Source organism: Petromyzon marinus, chromosome 23, assembly GCF_048934315.1.
Source record: "Petromyzon marinus isolate PM22_M1 ecotype Great Lakes invasive population chromosome 23, UKy_Petmar_22M1.pri1.0, whole genome shotgun sequence".
NCBI lineage: Eukaryota > Metazoa > Chordata > Hyperoartia > Petromyzontiformes > Petromyzontidae > Petromyzon > Petromyzon marinus.
The window spans coordinates 250,999-270,570 of NC_133689.1; the positions used below are offsets into that span (position 1 = coordinate 250,999).

General features: G+C 52.2%; 1 protein-coding gene across 3 annotated transcripts; it reads right to left on the minus strand.

Moving 5' to 3' along the window:
- Positions 1 to 414: 414 nt before the first annotated feature.
- Positions 415 to 19,464, minus strand: LOC116945108 (double-strand-break repair protein rad21 homolog). 3 transcript variants are annotated; one of them, XM_032959227.2, is made up of 14 exons: positions 18,511 to 19,464; positions 17,485 to 17,630; positions 16,488 to 16,617; positions 16,198 to 16,297; positions 15,579 to 15,685; positions 14,818 to 15,042; positions 14,190 to 14,309; positions 12,682 to 12,810; positions 12,184 to 12,407; positions 9,061 to 9,202; positions 8,234 to 8,466; positions 7,626 to 7,874; positions 7,227 to 7,307; positions 415 to 6,858 (listed from the first exon to the last, which is right to left on the minus strand). In XM_032959227.2, exons 1-14 carry the CDS (start codon positions 18,647 to 18,649, stop codon positions 6,664 to 6,666), a joined length of 2,220 nt encoding a protein of 739 aa, XP_032815118.2. In that variant the 5' UTR covers positions 18,650 to 19,464; the 3' UTR covers positions 415 to 6,663. The 3 variants fall into 3 exon arrangements, with proteins under 3 accessions (XP_032815118.2, XP_032815120.2, XP_032815119.2); XM_032959229.2 differs by having other exon boundaries at positions 18,515 to 18,598; XM_032959228.2 differs by lacking the exon at positions 18,511 to 19,464 and adding an exon at positions 18,247 to 18,504.
- Positions 19,465 to 19,572: the final 108 nt, after the last annotated feature.

The following is a 19,572-nucleotide window of genomic DNA, read 5'->3' on the forward strand; positions in this document are numbered from 1 at the left end:
AACGTCTTATGTCAGGGCTCCATGCCCGTCTGGTGGGCACGACTCTCGGTGCCAGTCGATGTTGATGATTCTGCACGGACCAAGCACGGGCGCCCTAACCGTGCCACACACGGCAGTAACCCAGGAGGTCACTCTCGCAAACGAGACCACCCTGGTCTCTCGAGTCCACGCCTCCCCCCCCGTGACCAAACTAAACTTGAGTTCTCAGCACGACAGGTGGATGCCGTCTGTTCGTTTCGGCTGAGATGGACGCGGGCACCTTGGAGAATCCGTTTAGTCCCGAGTAGTTTCCTGATGACTCCCTGGTGGTTCCGATCCGAGAAATTCTTGATGATCCATGGTGAGGCCTGGTGGTCTATGATGAGGCGTGGTTGTGTCCACCACCGCCCCAACAGATGAGACACAGAGGCTGGATATGTCACCGACACGGTTTATTGTTGTGAACTCCACAGCGACAGACGCGGCGCACGGATAACGCAGTACAGCCACGAGGGGGGACCACCAGCCTGGCCAGACCCATTGTGGAGCCCACAGAGACACGAGCATCTCCTCACCCCACACCGGTATTTATGTATGGATCATTTACATTTTATTTTAGTCATAGTCTAGTCAATGGCAACCTGTGGAATTTCAGTACAGTCTTTCATCTGTCCCATTTATAAACTCGCCCCCATTATGGGAATGTCTCGGTGCTCATTTAAGCTGCAGGAGATCGCTCTGACTTGGTGGATTTCCATGATAAATTCGCACGATCGACTAGAGCAGTCGACCATGTATTCACTCTCAGTCATCACGTGTGTATTGTGCAACCGTAGGGGTCCTGCCCTCCTCAATGTCATTGTATTAGCCAATCCGCGAACAGCCAGTGACCATGGAAACACACTGCATAAAGCCAGTTACCACGATATACACACTGCATACAGCCAGGTACCATGGTACACACGCTCCATACAGCCAGGTACCATGGTGCACACGCTCCATACAGCCAGTAGCCACACTTTATCCCACCACACGCAGCCGACTGTGGTTGCTCGAGGAGGAGCGAGGGATTTGATAAAATTTCCCCGTTTTTTGCAATTGCCGTGCCGGGAGATGGAATTTAACCGGCGCCCTCTGGGTTACAAGTCCAGTCATGACCTGCTGCTGCTATTGCTGCTGCCCATCGACGGTGCTATGGCAGCTGCCCCTGTCCCGGACACAACCGCTGGACCATTGATCCCCCTCGGTGTCTGCGCTCAAGACTCTTGGCTCCTCCCCCTTGTCACAGGCGATCGCGCTTGGCTCTCTCTCTCTCTCTGCTGGACGGTGGTCAATTCCCATCCACTCATCATGGTCATCGCGGACTCAAGTTACCAGCGCTTTGGCTGATGAAGATTTCCGTCACTAACAACGGTCGGTCGGGAGATTGTCATCTCTGGGCCTGCAGCAGACGCCTCCTGGCGCACACCCCATGCACTCGAACCACCCCCATCCCCCTCAGGATACCGACCCACGGGCTCGAACACCACGGGGTATTTAACATCCACGGTTCTCACAGACTGGGCGCGCGTCGTTACCGAGCCGGGATAATTAGCGGAGAGGAGAGAACCCAGATAATTAGACTGTGCCCGCACACACACACGCACGTGTAAATGTACAGCTATATACACACGCGCACACACAGCATATGTACACATGCATGGGAAGCAGTATAAGAGGCTTGGGAATGTGTGTGTGAAGGTGGTGAGCTCAGTCTAATACTCACCCTGACACACTCACCATCGTATACTCGCCGTGACACATATCTCATTCTGATACTGTCATCACATCATTCAGTGATACCCTGACACACCATCTTACACTCGAACATGGACACACACTCACCGCGGTGAACACACCCTGACCCTCGTGGTAACGCACAAATCCTGACACCCTCAGCTGACACACTCCCGCTCATCAGCTCACTCTGACCTTCCCATTCTCCGAGCCTCTTGACTGCTGCTCACGCGTATAAAGTAAGACACACACAGACACGCATAGACTATTGGGACAAGTGCTTTTAGTAAGCACCTAAGAAACACAGACACACACACAGGTATAGATTATGGCAATCAAACCTCCAGGTGTGGCCAGGACCGCATTTGCCCGACTCGTGAAGCAGGCAATGAGCCGAACTCCCTGAGTGGTGGGCGTGGTCAGAAGATGAGTGGGCGTGGCCTGTGCAGTGGGCGGTGCTAGCGATAGAGGGGGCAGGGCCTATGAGTAGGGGGCAGGGCTGCCTGCTCGCCAGGTGTCCCAGTTGAGCCTCCCAGAAATCTGGTAGCCTTGGTATAAATACACAGACGCACGCATGTAAAGACGAGCAGTATAATCGGTAAAGTCACGTAGGTAAAAAACTAAAAATAGAAAATGAAAATAAAAAATAAAATTTACGACGTTTCGGCCACAACACAAGTGGCCTTCATCAGGTGAAGGGACCAAACTGTCCAGAGGACAGCGTTGGAGTGAAGAAAGCCAAGCGCAGGTCGCCTCCTTTTAAGCTGTGAGGGGGTAAACAGAAAACGCCTTGACAAAGGAAATTAGCATAAAACGTACTACTAAGAAAGCTTGGAATTAGCATAAGATGATAATACACCACCTTGGAAGTTTGGAATGCCACTACTTGAATAAACATACTGTACCATTGAAAATTAGTTTAATGTTTGGTTCGATTTAGAACATCTTTCCAATGGTTGCTTAATTTGAAACCATCTTCTCGGTTGAAATTGTGTCTGTGTTTGTAAATCTGAATTGCCTCGTGAACAAATCTCTGATAAAAACCCGTGGGTTTGCAAAGAACCTTGGTATCGGAGAAAATTATATCGTGATCACCCACAGCGTTGTAACAATGACCAGCTACGGCAGAAGAATTCGTTCTGCCGTGTTTCAAATCTGATTTGTGCACGCGAATTCGGTCAGAGACATGTCGTTTCGTCTCCCTGATATAGTAGTCACCACAGGTGTAGGTCAATTTGTAAACCCTGGGGTACTGTAAGTCAGGAATGACATCCTTCACGGAAGGGATCAGGTCACGGATTTTGTGTACTGTATTGAACCGGACCAGGATCTTGTGTTTGTTTAGAATTTTGGAGATCTTTTTAGTAACGCCTGCTATATATGGTAGTGTGATGGTTTTGATCGGAGTATCAAGTGGTTGTTTCTGTATGGAGGGAGAAACAGCTTGACGGATGGTACGGTCAGAGTATCCATTCCTATTGAGGGCCAGATGTACATGTTTTAATTCACTGGTCAGGTGGTGTTGGTCCGAAATGCAATGAGCCCTGTGGTATAACATTTTGAAGAGAGAATTATTTTGCGTTGAGTGGTGGTGGGAATCAGGTTTCAAGTAGGAATCTGTGTGGGTGGGTTTCCTGTAGACAGAATGTCCCAATGAGCCATCAGGTCTCCTCTCAAACAGAACATCCAAGAATGGCAGCTTGCCATCTTTCTCCACTTCCATGGTGAATTTGATGGCGGGGTGTCTGGAATTAATGTGGTCTAGGAAAAGGTTCACAGCTGGGAGGCCATGTGGCCAAATGACAAAAGTGTCATCTACATATCTCTTCCACAGGGAAGGTCTGAGGGTGGAAGTCTGGATGGCGTCTGATTCAAATTTCTCCATGAAAATATTGGCTATCACTGGTGACAAGGGGGATCCCATGGGGGTACCCTCATTTTGTTTGTAGAAGGTGCCATTCCAAGTAAAATAGGTATTGGTGAGGCAGTGTCTAACCAGTGCAGGTGTATCGGGTTCTAGTACATGTTGGACCAAATTTTCAATTATTTCAATGGTATCAGGTACTGGGACCTTGGTGAACAGAGAGACCACATCGAAGCTGACAAGGATATCGTCAGGGCACAGTACAACGTCTTTGACCGTAGAGACCAATTGGGCTGAATTAAGTACTGCTGAGGCGGTCTTGCCAGTGAAAGGCAGCAAGGTATCTGACAGAAAACGGGCTAGTCTATAGGTAGGGGAGTTGATCGTGGATACGATGGGTCGTAGTGGGGTGCCTTCTTTATGAATCTTGGGAAGACCATAGAATCTAAGGGGTCTTGCAGCAGAAGGTTTTAGGGAGGGACGTTTAGTTGGTTCGATTAGGGAGGTCGAATTTGTGATGATCTTGTTGTTTTTTATCGCTAGGCTATTAGTAGGGTAATTTTAAATTTTTGAGTAACTTCCATCGTTGAGCAGGTTCTGGATTTTGTTGTTGTATGAATCTTTATCCATAATTACAGTAGCGTTGCCTTTATCGGCTGAGAGGATGACTATATCATTTCTGTTTTTTTAATTCGCGAGTTCAGAGCGTTCATTTTTGCTGATGTTGCTAATGGGTTTCTTAGCATTCTTAAGAATAGTGGCTATTTCAGCTCTCGCAACGTCTGCTTGGATGTGTCCTACGCCTTTGAGGGCTACATCGACCTGAGAGATGATATCATCTACTGGTATGTGTTTTGGGGTGACAGAAAAATGTATCCCCCTAGCCAGTACTGTTTTCAGATTGTCCGAAATCGGGGTGCTACTCTGATTAATGACGCTTTTGTTGACGTCTAGTTTTGTTATATGTGGAACTGGGTTCTTCTTTAATAGGTGGTTGAATTTATAAATCAGGTTAGCTTTGCATTTGACTGACAGTAAATCAGCGGAAGAAGCAGTCATGTTGTCTATGTGATTCCAATCAGAAGGTGACATTTTTTGTGTTAACATTAAATTAGCTTGTAGGAGAGTCCTGTCTAAAGTATCGAGTTCAAATCGGAGTAGCTTTATCCTCTCTGAGATTAAAGATAGGCTGGCCTTAAACATAATCTGTTTAGAATTCGGCGAAGATACAGCAGCAGAAGTGAGTGTGAAAGCGATGGGTATTACCTTGTGGTCACGACATGTCTCTGACCGAATTCGCGAGCACAAATCAGATTTGAAACACGTCAGAACGAATTCTTCTGCCATAGCTGAACACTGTTACAACGCTGTGGGTGATCACGATATAATTTTCTCCGATACCAAGGTTCTTTGCAAACCCACGGGTTTTTATCAGAGATGTGTTCACGAGGCAATTCAGATTTACAAACACAGACACAATTTCAACCGAGAAGATGGTTTCAAATTAAGCAACCATTGGAAAGATGTTCTAAATCGAACCAAACATTAAACTAATTTTCAATGGTACAGTATGTTTATTCAAGTAGTGGCATTCCAAACTTCCAAGGTGGTGTATTATCATCTTATGCTAATTCCAAGCTTTCTCAGTAGTACGTTTTATGCTAATTTCCTTTGTCAAGGCGTTTTCTGTTTACCCCCTCACAGCTTAAAATGAGGCGACCTGCGCTTGGCTTTCTTCACTCCGACGCTGTCCTCTGGACAGTTTGGTCCCTTCACCTGATGAAGGCCACTTATGTTGTGGCCGAAACGTCGTGATTTTCTATTTTTTTACCTATGTGACTTTACCGAATAGAACCAAAGAGTATGGATCCTTGCAGTCACGAAAGCTTCAAATCTAGAAACGAGCAGTATAAATACAAACATCCCCGCATAGCCTTTAACACTCCGTTAGGGCAAGTGCTGTTAGCGAGCACCTATGAAGACCGGCACAGCACACGAGGGGGTGGGTGGTCAGCACCACACCTGGCCAACCCAATGTTGATGTTTACGCATCACACCAGGAACCAATTTGAGGTTAAGTCGACCTAAGGGAGGCCCAGGACCGGTTTAGATAATGGTCACACTCGGGTTGCCAGGTTCGAAGTGCAAAGCGACAACCGCTGCACTAACTATACACACGTAGACGGACGTACACATGCACGTACACACATGTACACACACACATCCACGTACATGGACGTGAAGACTAAACCCGCGATGGCAACCCCCGTTACCACAAACGTGACCTCTTAACGATGACAGCGACGGCACCGACCACACCAACGATCAGAGCAGAGGACGCGGGGCCTCCTCGCCAATGCCTCACAAATATATCACTCAAACAGCAAGAGGCCTCATCGAGACCTCACCCTTACCTCATCCAGACAACACGAGGCCTCGACGTGAATCCCCTCTGCTCCCCGCGCCCCTGCTCTGGTCGTCTTGCGAGAGTTAAATCTACGATGTAAAAATGTTGAACCCTAAACGGCACATGTGGGAACACGGGGAAGTATTAATCATGAGAATTGTTTAAAAAAATAACTTCTCGTAAAATCTTTACACAAAAACAACGCGAGCTCTCGGCCACTGGTGTGAGGAGGTGAGATGAGGTGAGTGGTGCTGCTTGCCACGCTCCTTTACATCTTAATGAATCACTCCTCCCCTCATCACACACCACCTGTACCTCCTATTACAGGTCCACTCACACCTCCATCACCTCATCACCTTATACCTCAATCACCTCGTCATCCCACTCCTCCATCACCTCGTCACCCCACACGTCCATCTCCTCATCACCCCACACCTCCATCACCTCGTCACCCCACACCTCCATCTCCTCGTCACCCCACACCTCCATCACCTCGTCACCCCACACAAGGAGCCTCCTCGACGAACCCAGAGCATTGCCTACGCGTCCCTACGTCCCCACGGCGTGGCCACACACCGGGCCCTCCGTGCCGAGCGAGACAGAACCCACGTCACCGGGGCCCCTGTGGGGCCCTGGCTTAGATGATGAGGTGGAAGTTGGGCCCCGGCGAGACAGCGATGTCCCCGAAAGGGCAGCCTTGCTGCAGCTGCACGGCCTGCTGCTTTTTGAGCACGAGGAGGCTGTAGAAGCGTGTGGCGGCCTGCTTGCGCGAGCTGTGGCCGCATAGCTCCAGCAGCTGCACCGAGGCGGCACCGGACCTCGCCATCGCTCGCTGCGGAGGAGGAGGAGAGGGCAATGTTGCCAGCGCTGCCAGGGAGACGGGAATACGCCTGGAGACATTCTCGTCCCCCTGCCATCCTGCCCCTCTGCCCCTCCGCTCTGAACGCGCTCCCGGTTTTTGTCGATTAATCCAGGAATTGGGCGTGGATGTGAAAACGCCAACCAATCTGATTCTGAAAAGGGAAGTGACCCCATTTAAATGGCGCTCACTTCGATAACTTCCACACAATGGTTCAAACGGTTCAAACGTCCGCAAAAAAAAAACCCCATCAGAGTTCGTCCTTAAATTTAGAATCCAAACCTCATCCATACCTCCGCCCGTACCCCCACCCTCCTGCACCCTGACCTATGGCCACGCACCTGCAGGGTGTAGAGGAGCTGCTGGGTCCTTTTGTTGAGCCTCTTCTCCTCCTGCTCCTGGGTCTCAGCTCCCAGGAGCTCCTGAGCACACAGAGGAGCACACGGGAGAGCACGGGGAGGAGCACACGAGGGAGCACACACAGGAGCACGCAGGGGAGCACGGGGCAGAGCGCGCGGGGGAGCACGGGGCAGAGTACGAGGGGGAGCACACACAGGAGCACGCAGGGGAGCACGCAGGGGAGCACGGGGCGGAGCACGTGGGGGAGCATGCGGAGGACCGCGAGGGGGAGCACAGGGAGGAGCACACAGAGGAGCACGTGGCGGAGCTCGTGGAGTACAGAACTCACTCCCACAACTACCCCCTCACACCCTCGCATACCCAGACCCCACGTTACTCACCTCCTCTTCCTCCTCCTCCTGGACCTTCTTGCGCCCCTCCTCCTGAGCCCCCTCTGCGGGGGGCCCCGCCGCCTCCTCTGGAGCCGCAGCAGCAGCACCGCCGGACTCGCCGGGGGCTGGGGGGGCGGCCGTTGCTCCCCCAGCCGCCACCGACGTCGCCTCATCCAGGGGAGGGACCTCGAGGAGGGCCACCGGGGCTGGTGGCGGGGCCTCCCCCTCCCCCGCATCAATCACGGTCTCTGTAGGCAGCTGCGGATGTGGAGCGAGGTCACCACCACCATCATCACCACCTATCATCACCATCATCATTACCATTGTATTTACACTAAGCAATTATCACAGCAGGCATGCGGTGAGGAGCTCATGCTACCAAAAATTGCCCAAGCTCTGCGGTCGTGGGAGGAAACCAGATCACCCGGAGAAACCCCACGTGTGCGAGAGGGAAACGCTTGATCCCATGAAGATGGAACAGGTGGAGTCCACGTGAATTCTCCACTGCCTTATTTTTGTGAAGCCACGGTACGGCACCTCGCGGATGCCCACGCGCGTGCCTCTGCTGCCGTGAACCCGCGTCCGTAAACCGACGCTCTCCACCCACCCAGCCTCACCCGGGCCGGGGGTTCGCCCTGCGCCGAAGGCTCGTCCGGGGCCGCAGCCGCCTCTCCGGGGGCTGCCTCTCCGGGGGCCGCCTCTCCGGGGGCCGCCTTTCCGGGGGCCCCGTCCACCTCCGTTGGGGGGGCATCTCCCAGAGGGGGGGCACCATCCCCAAGCGGGGGATCCCCATCCCTCGGGGGGCCCGGCTCCTCGCGAGGCAGAGTTGCCCCGTCCGCCGCGGCCTGGACTGAGAGCGCGACGGGGGTAGGAGGCGCGGTGGCATCACAGAGAGAGGAGTAAATGCTGGGGCTAAAGTGGTGGTGCTGGGGCTTCGAGGCTGGGGCTGTGTGGCTAAAATGGAGAGGCAGTGAGGCTGACATGGAGGAATGGTATAGCTCATTTAGAGGCATGGCGTGACTGAAGTTTTGGGACTGGAGGGGTGGTGGGGTTGCAGCGGTGAAATTGGCGTTGTGTGGATGCCGTGGTGTGCCGTGCCCATGTGTGGTTCTGGATAGGGTACCCGTATGTGATGTGGCCATTTTGGTGCGTGGGTCCCATCTGTGGTGTGGCTGAATTGGGGTGCCCTATCCGTGTGTGGCTGGCATGGTGTTGCTGTGTGACTGAAGTGGTGGTGTATGTGGTACTTCAAAGTGGTGTGGCTGTGTTGCAGTGTGGTGGAGTGGTGGTGTAGCGGTGTGACATGTGGTGGAGTGGTGGTGCGGTGGTGGCAGTGTGACGCTGTGGCAGTGTGGCGGAGTGGTGGTGTGGTGGTGGTGGTGTGGCTGTGTAGTGTTGGCGTGGTGGCCGTGTGGCAGTGTGACGCTGTGCCGGTGTGGCCGACCCGTGTGAGGCTTGTCGGGGGCCGGCACATCGGGCAGGTCGCACTCGCGCAGAAAGTCGTGGAGGCCGTCCGCCTCCCCCCCCTTCCACTGCCGCCGGCGCAGCTCCTCGGGGACCACGGGGACCAGGCAGCGCGTGAACAGCTGTGCGCACAGAGCGAAAGGTCACCCATGTAGTATGAACACACCGTTGGGGCAAGTGCTGAGGGGCTGGGTGGCCAGAATCACACCCGGCAGCCTTTGTTTTCCCGGTGGTGATGACCTAGGGAAGGGCCAAGATCACTTTACTGGTGACGGCCGTGAGCGGGAATCAAACTCGGGTCGCCGGGCTTGTAGCGCAGTGAGGTAACCGCTACCACTCCACCCATATACAGTGAGGGAAAAAGTATTTCATCCCGTGCTGATTTTGTACATTTGCCCACTGACAAAGAAATGATCAGTCTATAATTTTAATGGTAGGTTTATTTGAACAGTGAGAGACAGAATAACAAGAACAAAATCCAGAAAAACGCATGTCAAAAATGTTATAAATAGATTTGCATTTCAATGAGGGAAATAAGTATTTCACCCCTCTGCAAAACATGACTTAGTACTTGGTTGGCAAAAACCCTTGTTGGCAATCACAGAGGTCAGACGTTTCTTGTAGTTGGCCACCAGGTTTGCACACATCTCCGGAGGGATTTTGTCCCACTCCTCTTTGCAGATCTTCTCCAAGTCATTAAGGTTCCGAGGCTGACGTTTGGCAACTCGAACCTTCAGCTCCCTCCACAGATTTTCTATGGGATTAAGGTCTGGAGACTGGCTAGGCCACTCCAGGACCTTAATGTGCTTCTTCTTGAGCCACTCCTTTGTTGCCTTGGCCGTGTGTTTTGGGTCATTGTCATGCTGGAATACCCATCCACGACCCAATTTCAATGCCCTGGCTGAGGGAAGGAGGTTCTCACCCAAGATATGACGGTACATGGCCCCGTCCATCGTCCCTTTGATGCGGTGAAGTTGTCCTGTCCCCTTAGCAGAAAAAACACCCCCAAAGCATAATGTTTCCACCTCCATGTTTGACGGTGGGGATGGTGTTCTTGGGGTCATAGGCAGCATTCCTCCTCCTCCAAACACGGCGAGTTGAGTTGATGCCAAAGAGCTCCATTTTGGTCTCATCTGACCAAAACACCTTCACCCAGTTGTCCTCTGAATCATTCAGATGTTTATTGGCAAACTTCAGACGGGCATGTGTATGTGCTGTCTTGAGCAGGGGGACCTTGCAGGCGCTGCAGGATTTCAGTCCTTCACGGCATAGTGTGTTACCAATTGTTTCCTTGGTGACTATAGTCCTAGCTGCCTTGAGATCATTGACAAGATCCTCCCGTGTAGTTCTTGGCTGATTCCTCACCGTTCTCATGATCATTGCAACTCCACGAGGTGAGATCTTGCATGGAGCCCCAGGCCGAGGGAGATTGACAGTTCTTTTGTGTTTCTTCCATTTGCGAATAATCGCACCAACTGTTGTCACCTTTCGATTTATAGCTTTCGTGACTGCAAGGATTCATCTTCTTTGGTTCTTTTGGTAAAGTCATGTAGAATGAGAATAAAATAATAAATTGATAAAATAAAATAACACAATAATATTCTCACGACGTTTCGGCCACAACACAAGCGGCCTTCATCAGGTGAAGGGGACGAGACTGTCTGGAGGACAGCGCTGGAGTGAGAAAGCAACGCTGAGATCACGACCTTTAAGCTGTGTGAGAAGAAACAAAGCGCCTTGACAAAGGAATTAGCATATAATTTAGCATTGAAATGGCTGAGTGATTAGCTTGTGACTGGTCACAGAAAAGGCTATGTTAAAGTTAAAGCATACACATCCGCAAAGGCACCCCTTGACAAAGGAATTAACATAGAATTCAGCATTGAAATAGCTATTTCAATGCTAAATTATATGCTAATTCCTATGTCAAGGAGTGCCTCGGCGGATGTGTATACTTTAACTTAGCTATTTCAATGCTAAATTCTATGCTAATTCCTTTGTCAAGGCGCTTTGTTTCTTCTCACACAGCTTAAAGGTCGTGATCTCAGCGTGGCTTTCTCACTCCAGCGCTGTCCTCCAGACAGTCTCGTCCCCTTCACCTGATGAAGGCCGCTTGTGTTGTGGCTGAAACGTCGTGAGAATATCATTGTGTTATTTTATTTTATCAATTTATTATTTTATTCTCATTCTACGTGACTTTACCGAAAGAACCAAAGAAGACGTTGTCACCTTCTCACCAAGCTGCTTGGCAATAGTTTTGTAGCCCATTCCAGCCTTGTGTAAGTCTACAATCTTGTCCCTGACATCCTTGGAGAGCTCTTTGGTCTTGGCCATGGTGGAGAGTTTGGAATCTGATTGATTGATTGATTGCTTCTGTGAACAGGTGTCTTTTATACAGGTAACAAGTGTGGATTAGGACCACTCCCTTTAAGAGTGTGCTCCTAATCGAAGCTCGTTACCTGTATAAGAGACACCTGGGAGCCAGAAATCTTTCTGATTGAGAGGGGGTCAAATACTTATGTCTCTCATTAAAATGCAAATCAATTTATAACATTTTTGACATGCGTTTTTCTGGATTTTTGTTGTTGTTATTCTGTCTCTCACTGTTCAAATAAACCTACCATTAAAATTATAGACTGATCATTTCTTTGTCAGTGGGCAAACGTACAAAATCAGCAGGGAATCAAATACTTTTTTTCCCTCACTTTACACTAAATGGCCGTGACATCACCTTGGAAATTGTGCCAGGCTAAGCAAACCCTGAGGCCACGGGAAGTGTGCAAGGTTTGCTTGGAGGTCACAGGACAGATCCAGGTGCCATGGGTTGACTGACTGAGATTACTGGCAGATGCACCACCTGTGCTCCCCACTGCGCCAACTTTCCGCGTTTTAGCCACCCAAAGCTCTGCTCATTGTTGTGATGGTCGCTCACCCACAATCGATCTGCAATCCTAGCCCTGATAACCTATCTAACCAGATGAAACTTAAGTGTCTAGCCCCTGACCCCGTATCTAATCCTAACCAAATCTCTAACCGTAACCATTGGAGGGTCTTCTATCTGACCGTGTGACCTCTGCCCCCCCCCCCCGCCCCAGCACAGCACCCGCAGGAGGCGGCTGCTCCAGAGCGGCTGTGCGGGTAGCGAGTACAGCTTGTCCACACCGCCTGTCTCCTTCCACAGCATCAGCTTCTTGGTGGGCGGTGCGAGGTCGAGCGATGTCACGATGTCCGAGTAGTCGCTGAGCTGCGCGCGGATTGTCTTGCTGTCCAGCTCCTTCACGCTGTCCACGATCAGCTTCCTCTTGCGCTTCGCCTTCGTCACGTTCACTGCACACGCGCTTGCCGTGGGGACGCGGAGAGACGCGCGGAGACAGAGGTGTGAGCACGTGGGTTTGTGGGGGGGGCGTGAACATGCGGAGATGTAGTTATAGGGGGATGTGAGGACAAAGGGAGGAGACAAAAGAACACGGTGACACGGAGACATGGGGAGAACGGGCTTAAAGACTCATCGGGCTGTGTATTGGGCTCCGTGGCAGAATGTGTGTCGGGCTGCGTAGCCAGCTGTGTGTCGGGATAAGGCTGTAGGGGTGAGCACCGTCACCCGTCACGTCGATGGGCTCCAGCGCGAAGGCGTCCGTCTCGCTCGCATCCAGCGTTGTTTGCTGAGCGGCGACCGGCAGCAGTGGCTCCACGTCCCCCATGGAACCCGGACTGTCAGGGGGCCCGCCGGCTGGACATAACCACAACCGCCACCACGACCACCACAACTAAACACACACACCATCTCAATTCACAACCACCACCACCACAAGTAAAGCACACTCTATACACTACAACTAAATATACAACACTACAACTTAAAACACAACAACCACAATAATAACTAACAATAATAACACACACGAATTTTAATGTGCACATATTTCTGGAATTGGACGCAATGTTCGATCGAGAACTCGGAGGCGCGGAGTTAGAGCTCAAAATCCCTCAAGGGGCAGCCTGGACGGGTGGGGGGCCGGGTCGCCGGGGGGCTGGGTGGGTGATCGTGGAGTGGGAGAAAGTTCCCGATGATCGGTCCGACTACGGTGAAACGCCGTTCGGCCAGGACGGTCCTGATTCTGGGTACAATCAGCAGATTGTTGGACGTACTCCGTAAGACTAAACACACAACAACCACACAATAACCACAGGTAACACACACAGGTGAACGAGTGCTTTCGGTGGCTGCCCCACGTTTCTGGAACCATATTGCCACAAAACTTGGTCTGCAGTCATTGCCGTCACTTCACTACTTTCAAGTAAATTCCTGCCTAGCTGCCAATGCATGAAGAGTTAGACGCGGTATAAATATGAGTTGCCTGTGAGCGACCACTTTTTGCGTGTTTTGTTTATACTACGTTTTTTATGGATGCTGTGTTTTGTTTATTTTTCCCTATAATGCCATCATGTTTAAGGCTGTATCTGCATTATAATTATGGCAAATTTAAATTAGTATTTTTTTTTAGATACAGCGTAGTATTTGATGATAATCTATATTTGATTGATTTTTTTTAATAAAAAGATTATTTTTGTTGCGATTATGACTTGCTAGATATTTTTTTATTTAGCTTATCTGGTATTTCTTATTATTTATTTATTTTACTGACTTGTTGCGTATGTCGGAGAAGTGGCGGTGTTGTCTTTGTTGATGAAACCCGATTCAAGAGCTGCTTGGCTCACAGGGTACTTGAAATTAACTGAACTGAACACACGGTAACACACAAAGGTAAAACACACAGGTAAGACACGAAACAGACACCTGTTATCCACGTGCCTGTTTAGTGACCTTGCATACATGCAAGGTCAAGGTGAAGTTCAGATTGGGTCAGAGTTAATTCTGAGGTCATATTTGCTGTTGGAGGTAAGACCTAAACCAGGCTTGGGGTTGGGTTAAGGGTCAAAGCTGGAGGCAGCACAAGGTCAGTAGTTGGGGCTAGGCTTATTGTAGCACCAGGGTCACAATCAGGGTCATATTGGAGGTTGCGGTCATTACTCGTCAGGTCAAATCAGAGTTCAAATTGGAGTTGAGTCAAGGTCACGTTGGGGTCGGGATCATGGTTGGGGTCTCACGGGATCCGTCGCTCGAGATGTCCTCATGGCCGGGGTCCTCGGGCAGATCCACGTCCCCATCGGGGAGAGCCGGCGGGTCGTCGAAAATCCCACCCCCGTCCCCACGCAGAAGATTATCGTCTGCAGCAGGGACAGCAGCAGCACGGACAGCAGCAAAGACAGCATCACCATCAGCAGCAGTAGTAACAGCATCATCACCACCACCTGCATATATGCCAGCAGCAGAAAGAGCTCAGTGTGTGTGGTTGTCATTCGGGGTTATGTGAGGGTCAGAGTTGGGGATGCGCTTAGGCCGATGGTTAGGGACCAGTGACGGGGGTGAGATTGTGTGTAACGGTGAGGTGATAGCGGTCAGCAAGGGGGCTATAGGCTGTTTGGGGGTCGAGAGTTATCGTCAGAGTGCAGGGGTTCACACACAACATCAACACACTGTGGGCAAACATCACGGCGTCTTTATGCTACTGCGGTGTAGCCATGTTTACAAACAGAGAGGGTCACAAAGTGAGTCTGTGGGTCACTATGTGAGCCTATGAGTCTCCAAGTAAGTCTATGGGTCTCTCCAGACAACGGGGGCAGCGGGGCAGAGCTGGGACTGGAGTAAGCATCTGGCTCCGGGTGGGGGGCGCACCCAGGATTCCCCCGCTGCCTCCGCCCCCCCCGAGCGAATCGTCTCGGGGGGGGCCCTCGAACGAGGGGGCCCCCTCCGCCCGCGCCGGGGGCTCGGCCCCCCGCCCCGGGGACCCCGTCCCCCGCTCGGGGTCCAGCAGGAAGTCCGCGCTCGCCGACAGGATGTCCACCTCGAAGGCTGCACCCCCCTCGCGCATCATCTCCCGCTCGTCCACTCCAAAGTCTCCTGCACGGCACATGCACAAAGACAAAGGTCCTCCGTAAAACCTATGCGGGCTCTCGGGGCAAGTGCTGTTGGCTGGCATGGCGTGACAAGCACCACACCCGGCCGCATTTGTCTCCCCAGGTCAGATGTTTACGAGTCAAGCAAATGAAGTCCCAATACCAGTTCAGATATTTGTCACTGATTATGGCCGTGAGCAGGAATTGAACTCTGGCCACGGGGTTCATAGCACGGCGTGCTAACTGCCTGTGCACGCTCATGCTACTACATGTGTGTGAATACACACAGACAAGACACTTGAGGCTGAGTCGACGTAGGAAAGGCCCAATAGCAGTTCAGATTATCATCAACGTTGTTAGTTTTGAGCGGGAATAAAACGTGGGTCGCCAGGTTCATAGCGTAGCACGCTAACCACTAGACTACCGCCCTCACACATGCACACGTGTACACATGCACACTCGTGTGCACAAGCGCTATGAGCACACACAGAACATGCGTATGGAGACAGGGAGACACGCAGGGACACGAGAGTCACAGACCGAAGCCGTCATCCTGGATGATGGTGATGTTGCCGACCTCCTCGCGCATCGTGATCTCCTCCGCCCGACTCTGGTTCATTGTGAACTGGTGCGCGATGTCCAAGTCCCTGCACACGGGACATGGAATGCACGAAATGGGACACGGGATGCACCTCACGGGACACGCGCTACGGGATGGGGGACACGGGACAGGGGACTTGGGACACGCGATACGGGGCGCAAAGGAAGCTGACATTGTGGAGTGGTGGTTACTGCACTAGACTTGTAATCCACAGGTCGCCTGCTTGATTCCATGTTCCAGCGCGGTAGTGAAGCAATGGGGCAAGTTTATCAATGTAGTAGACTCATGGATAAACTTACAATGGAACCGGTTACCGGTTCCTGACTTCTGGAATTATTAACCAGCTAAGAAAATGTTTACCGGTTACCGACGAACAATGCCACACGAAACACACAAAAAGTCTGGGCTCGACCTCGGTGGAGGAAACCTCGGTGGAGGCACGGAGGCGGGCGGGCGGCCGGGCGGACGGTGGACCCTGCACCTTCGAATGCCCCCCTGCACCTCACTGTGGTCGGCCCGCAGCCCCGTGACCCGGTGACCCCGTGACCCCATACGTACCCCAGGTCGGGGAGTGGCTGGTCGAAGTCGTGGAACTCCTCGGGGAGAGTAATGGCGTTGTAGGCAGCCTCCCTGTTCTCTTCCGGCAGGTCGACCACTCCTGCGGCACGCACCACCACGCACCACCACATTGTCCAACGTACCACCACCATCATTCACCATCGGTAGCATGCACCACCACATCCAGTGGAACTGAGCGGACCCCAATGCACAAAATGAAACCCCAGTGATCCCAGGAACCCGCAGCGGACCCCGCCTGGACATGAGGCCCCCACCCCTGGCGAGCGCACCTGGTCTGAAGGCCATCTTGATCTTGAGGAAGGCCTCGTTGCAGTCGGCTAACAGATACTTGGCCTTGCGGCTGTAGATCCTCACGACGCCCAGTAACAGGTGCCCCGAGGTACGGAGCGCCATCTTCACCTGACGCCAGCCACGACCACCACCAAAAGACAAAGATCCCCCGTGTAGCCTTAAGAGATTGTTGGGGCAAGTGCTGTTAGCGAGCACCTATGAAGGCCGGTACGGCACACGAGGGGGTGGGTGGCCAACAACGCACCCGGTCGCCTTTGTCTCCCAAGTAGCGATGTTTACACACCGCACCAGGTACTCATTTAAGGCTGGATCGACCTAGGGGAGGCCCAGGACCGGTTCAGATAATCGTCACTGGTGTTGACCGTGAGCGGGCATCAAACTCGAATTGCCGGGTTCGTAGCGCAGTCCAGGAATTGGCTATTTGGTGTTGAGTTGTACCGAGACCTGGCACCAGTGCTTCTGTGTCGACTGCTGGACCGTTTTGATATTGACCTCGTGCTGGTCTCTAGTGGAAAAGGTGGCAAGCCTACTCACCCGTAGCCCACGCCCTGCTTGCATCCACATACCGATCCAAACACACACTACGCACACGCCACACGCACAACAGAGACATTACAGCGACACACACTACACACACTACACACACAATACACACGCTACACACACACTACACACGCTACACACACAATACACACGCTACACACACACTACACACGCTACACACACTACACACACAATACACACGCTACACACACACTACACACGCTACACACACTACACACACACTACACACGCTGCACACGCTACACACACACTACACACGCTACTCGCACGGTACACACACACTACCCATGCTGCATACACTACACACGCTACACACACACTACACACACTACACACGCTACTCGCACGGTACACACACACTACCCATGCTACATACACTACACACACTACACACGGACGCTACACGCGCACCTTGGGGGAGATGATGCTCTCGATGCTGCTCTCAAGGTTGCACTCGAACACGTGCGCCTTGGTCAGCTTCTTGTCCCAGTGAGCGGCGAGCCAGATCTTGGCCAGGGGCCCGCGCTTACTCAGCACAAAGTGCGCGTAGAACATCTCTGCACCCACACAGTACGCAATCCATAGCACGCATAGCACACCACACACAGCTCGCAATGCATAACACACATAGCACACCACACACAGCACGCCATGCATAACACACATAGCACACCATGCATAGCATACCATGCAGAGTACACATACCACACCATAACACACCAAGCGGGGCAGACATAGCACACTGTGAATATCACACCATACATAGCATATCATTAATAGCAGACATAGCACACCCATGCATAGCACAACCATGCATAGCACACCATTCAGAGCAGACATTGCACACCGTGCACGGTACACATAACAAACCATGCACAGCAGAGATAACACACGCAGCACACCACGCACAGCACAATATGTACAGAATACCATGCAGAGAACATCACGCATAGCAACGACAGCATCGCACACACAGCAGCATGCCACCAACACCATCAATGCGTGCGTGACACTCATTGACACATGCGCGGACACAGATACTCTGAGGCACGCACACGGACGCACAGGCATCACCACATATACACCGTCACAGAGACACACATACACATGGTTACATACTGACACGCGCAGACTGGCACACAGACGCACATGCACAGACACCGTTACACGCACTGGTCCGCGGGCCCCGGCAGTGAGGTCCCGAGCACCTCGACTCTCTCTCCTACTACCGCCCGCGCCCCACATTTGGGACCTTGGTGCGGAGCCCCCAGGAGGGAGGGCAGAGGGAGAGAGGTCGGGCCCCGGGTCCCTCGCCACAGCTCAGCCCCACGGGCACCGCGACGCCGCTAGGAAAACAATGACCCAGGGCTCCAGAGCCCCGGGGTGCTTGTGCCTCCTATCCAGCCCACGGTCCCCCATGGGGTCCCGCACACTCACTCGCCTCCCTCGGGCCCCACAGCCCCGAACCGCGGCCCCGGACCCCGCACGGAGAGAAGCCTGGAGCCGCGTGGAGAGCGGAAGCACGGCCAGCAGGCGGCGCTGTGGGCCACGGCGGCGGCTCCTTCGGGACCCCCATCTCAGGGACACGACGTCTCCTTATGGGGCAGTGGGTGTCTCAAAGAATAATCCTTGTCCTCTCGGGCCCAGCGTCTCCTTTAGGGTACCACTGTCTCCTGGCGTCACGGTGTCTGCTTAGCGCCACCATGATGTCCAGTATAACAGGAGCAGGGCCCTGCGTCCAACTCAGGAACAAGCGTCTCATGCAGCACCGCAGGTGACCTACAGGGGCACCTTGTTAATATTGCCGATGGCATATAAGTTATGACTGTATACATGCAATGGAGATCTGATTGGAAATCGGCATTAATTGGAGATTAGTGATAATTGCTTGATATATACCTGAATGCATTAGTTATCAGTCAGAAATCAGTTTCACTTGGTGATCAATATCCATGATCGATAGTGATACTAATCCCAGCACCACGGACAGCAACACATTCAGAACCATGGACAGCTCCAGGGACTGGACATGGCCAGGCGATGGCAGTACAATAATAGATTCGTGAATCCATGTGCAGATCGTTTAATGTCACCTCGAATACGTGGGTTTCCTCCGGGCGCATAGATTTCCTCCCACATCCAAACATCTATGGAAATAGCCAAATATCTCAATGTAGGACCCTCATATTAAGAACATTGAGACTTGGTTAGGCTTTGCTGGATAAAGGGCATTGCTATTAAAATTGATATTCAGAACCATGGACAGCTGCTGGGCTCTGGCAGTCAAGTGACCCCGTGTCTCGCGGGTTCTTGGCTGCAATGGGCAGATAGGTGCTGATGCATGTGTCCAGCCCTCGTCAATCCACTGCTGGATGAGGGCCTCTCTCCGCCGTGCAGGTCACCAGTCACCGTGCTCGTCAGTGTGGGCTGGTAGCATATTGTAAACGAGTACAATACAATGGATATTTCTGCACCTCCACAGAACCACTCTTGGTGGCT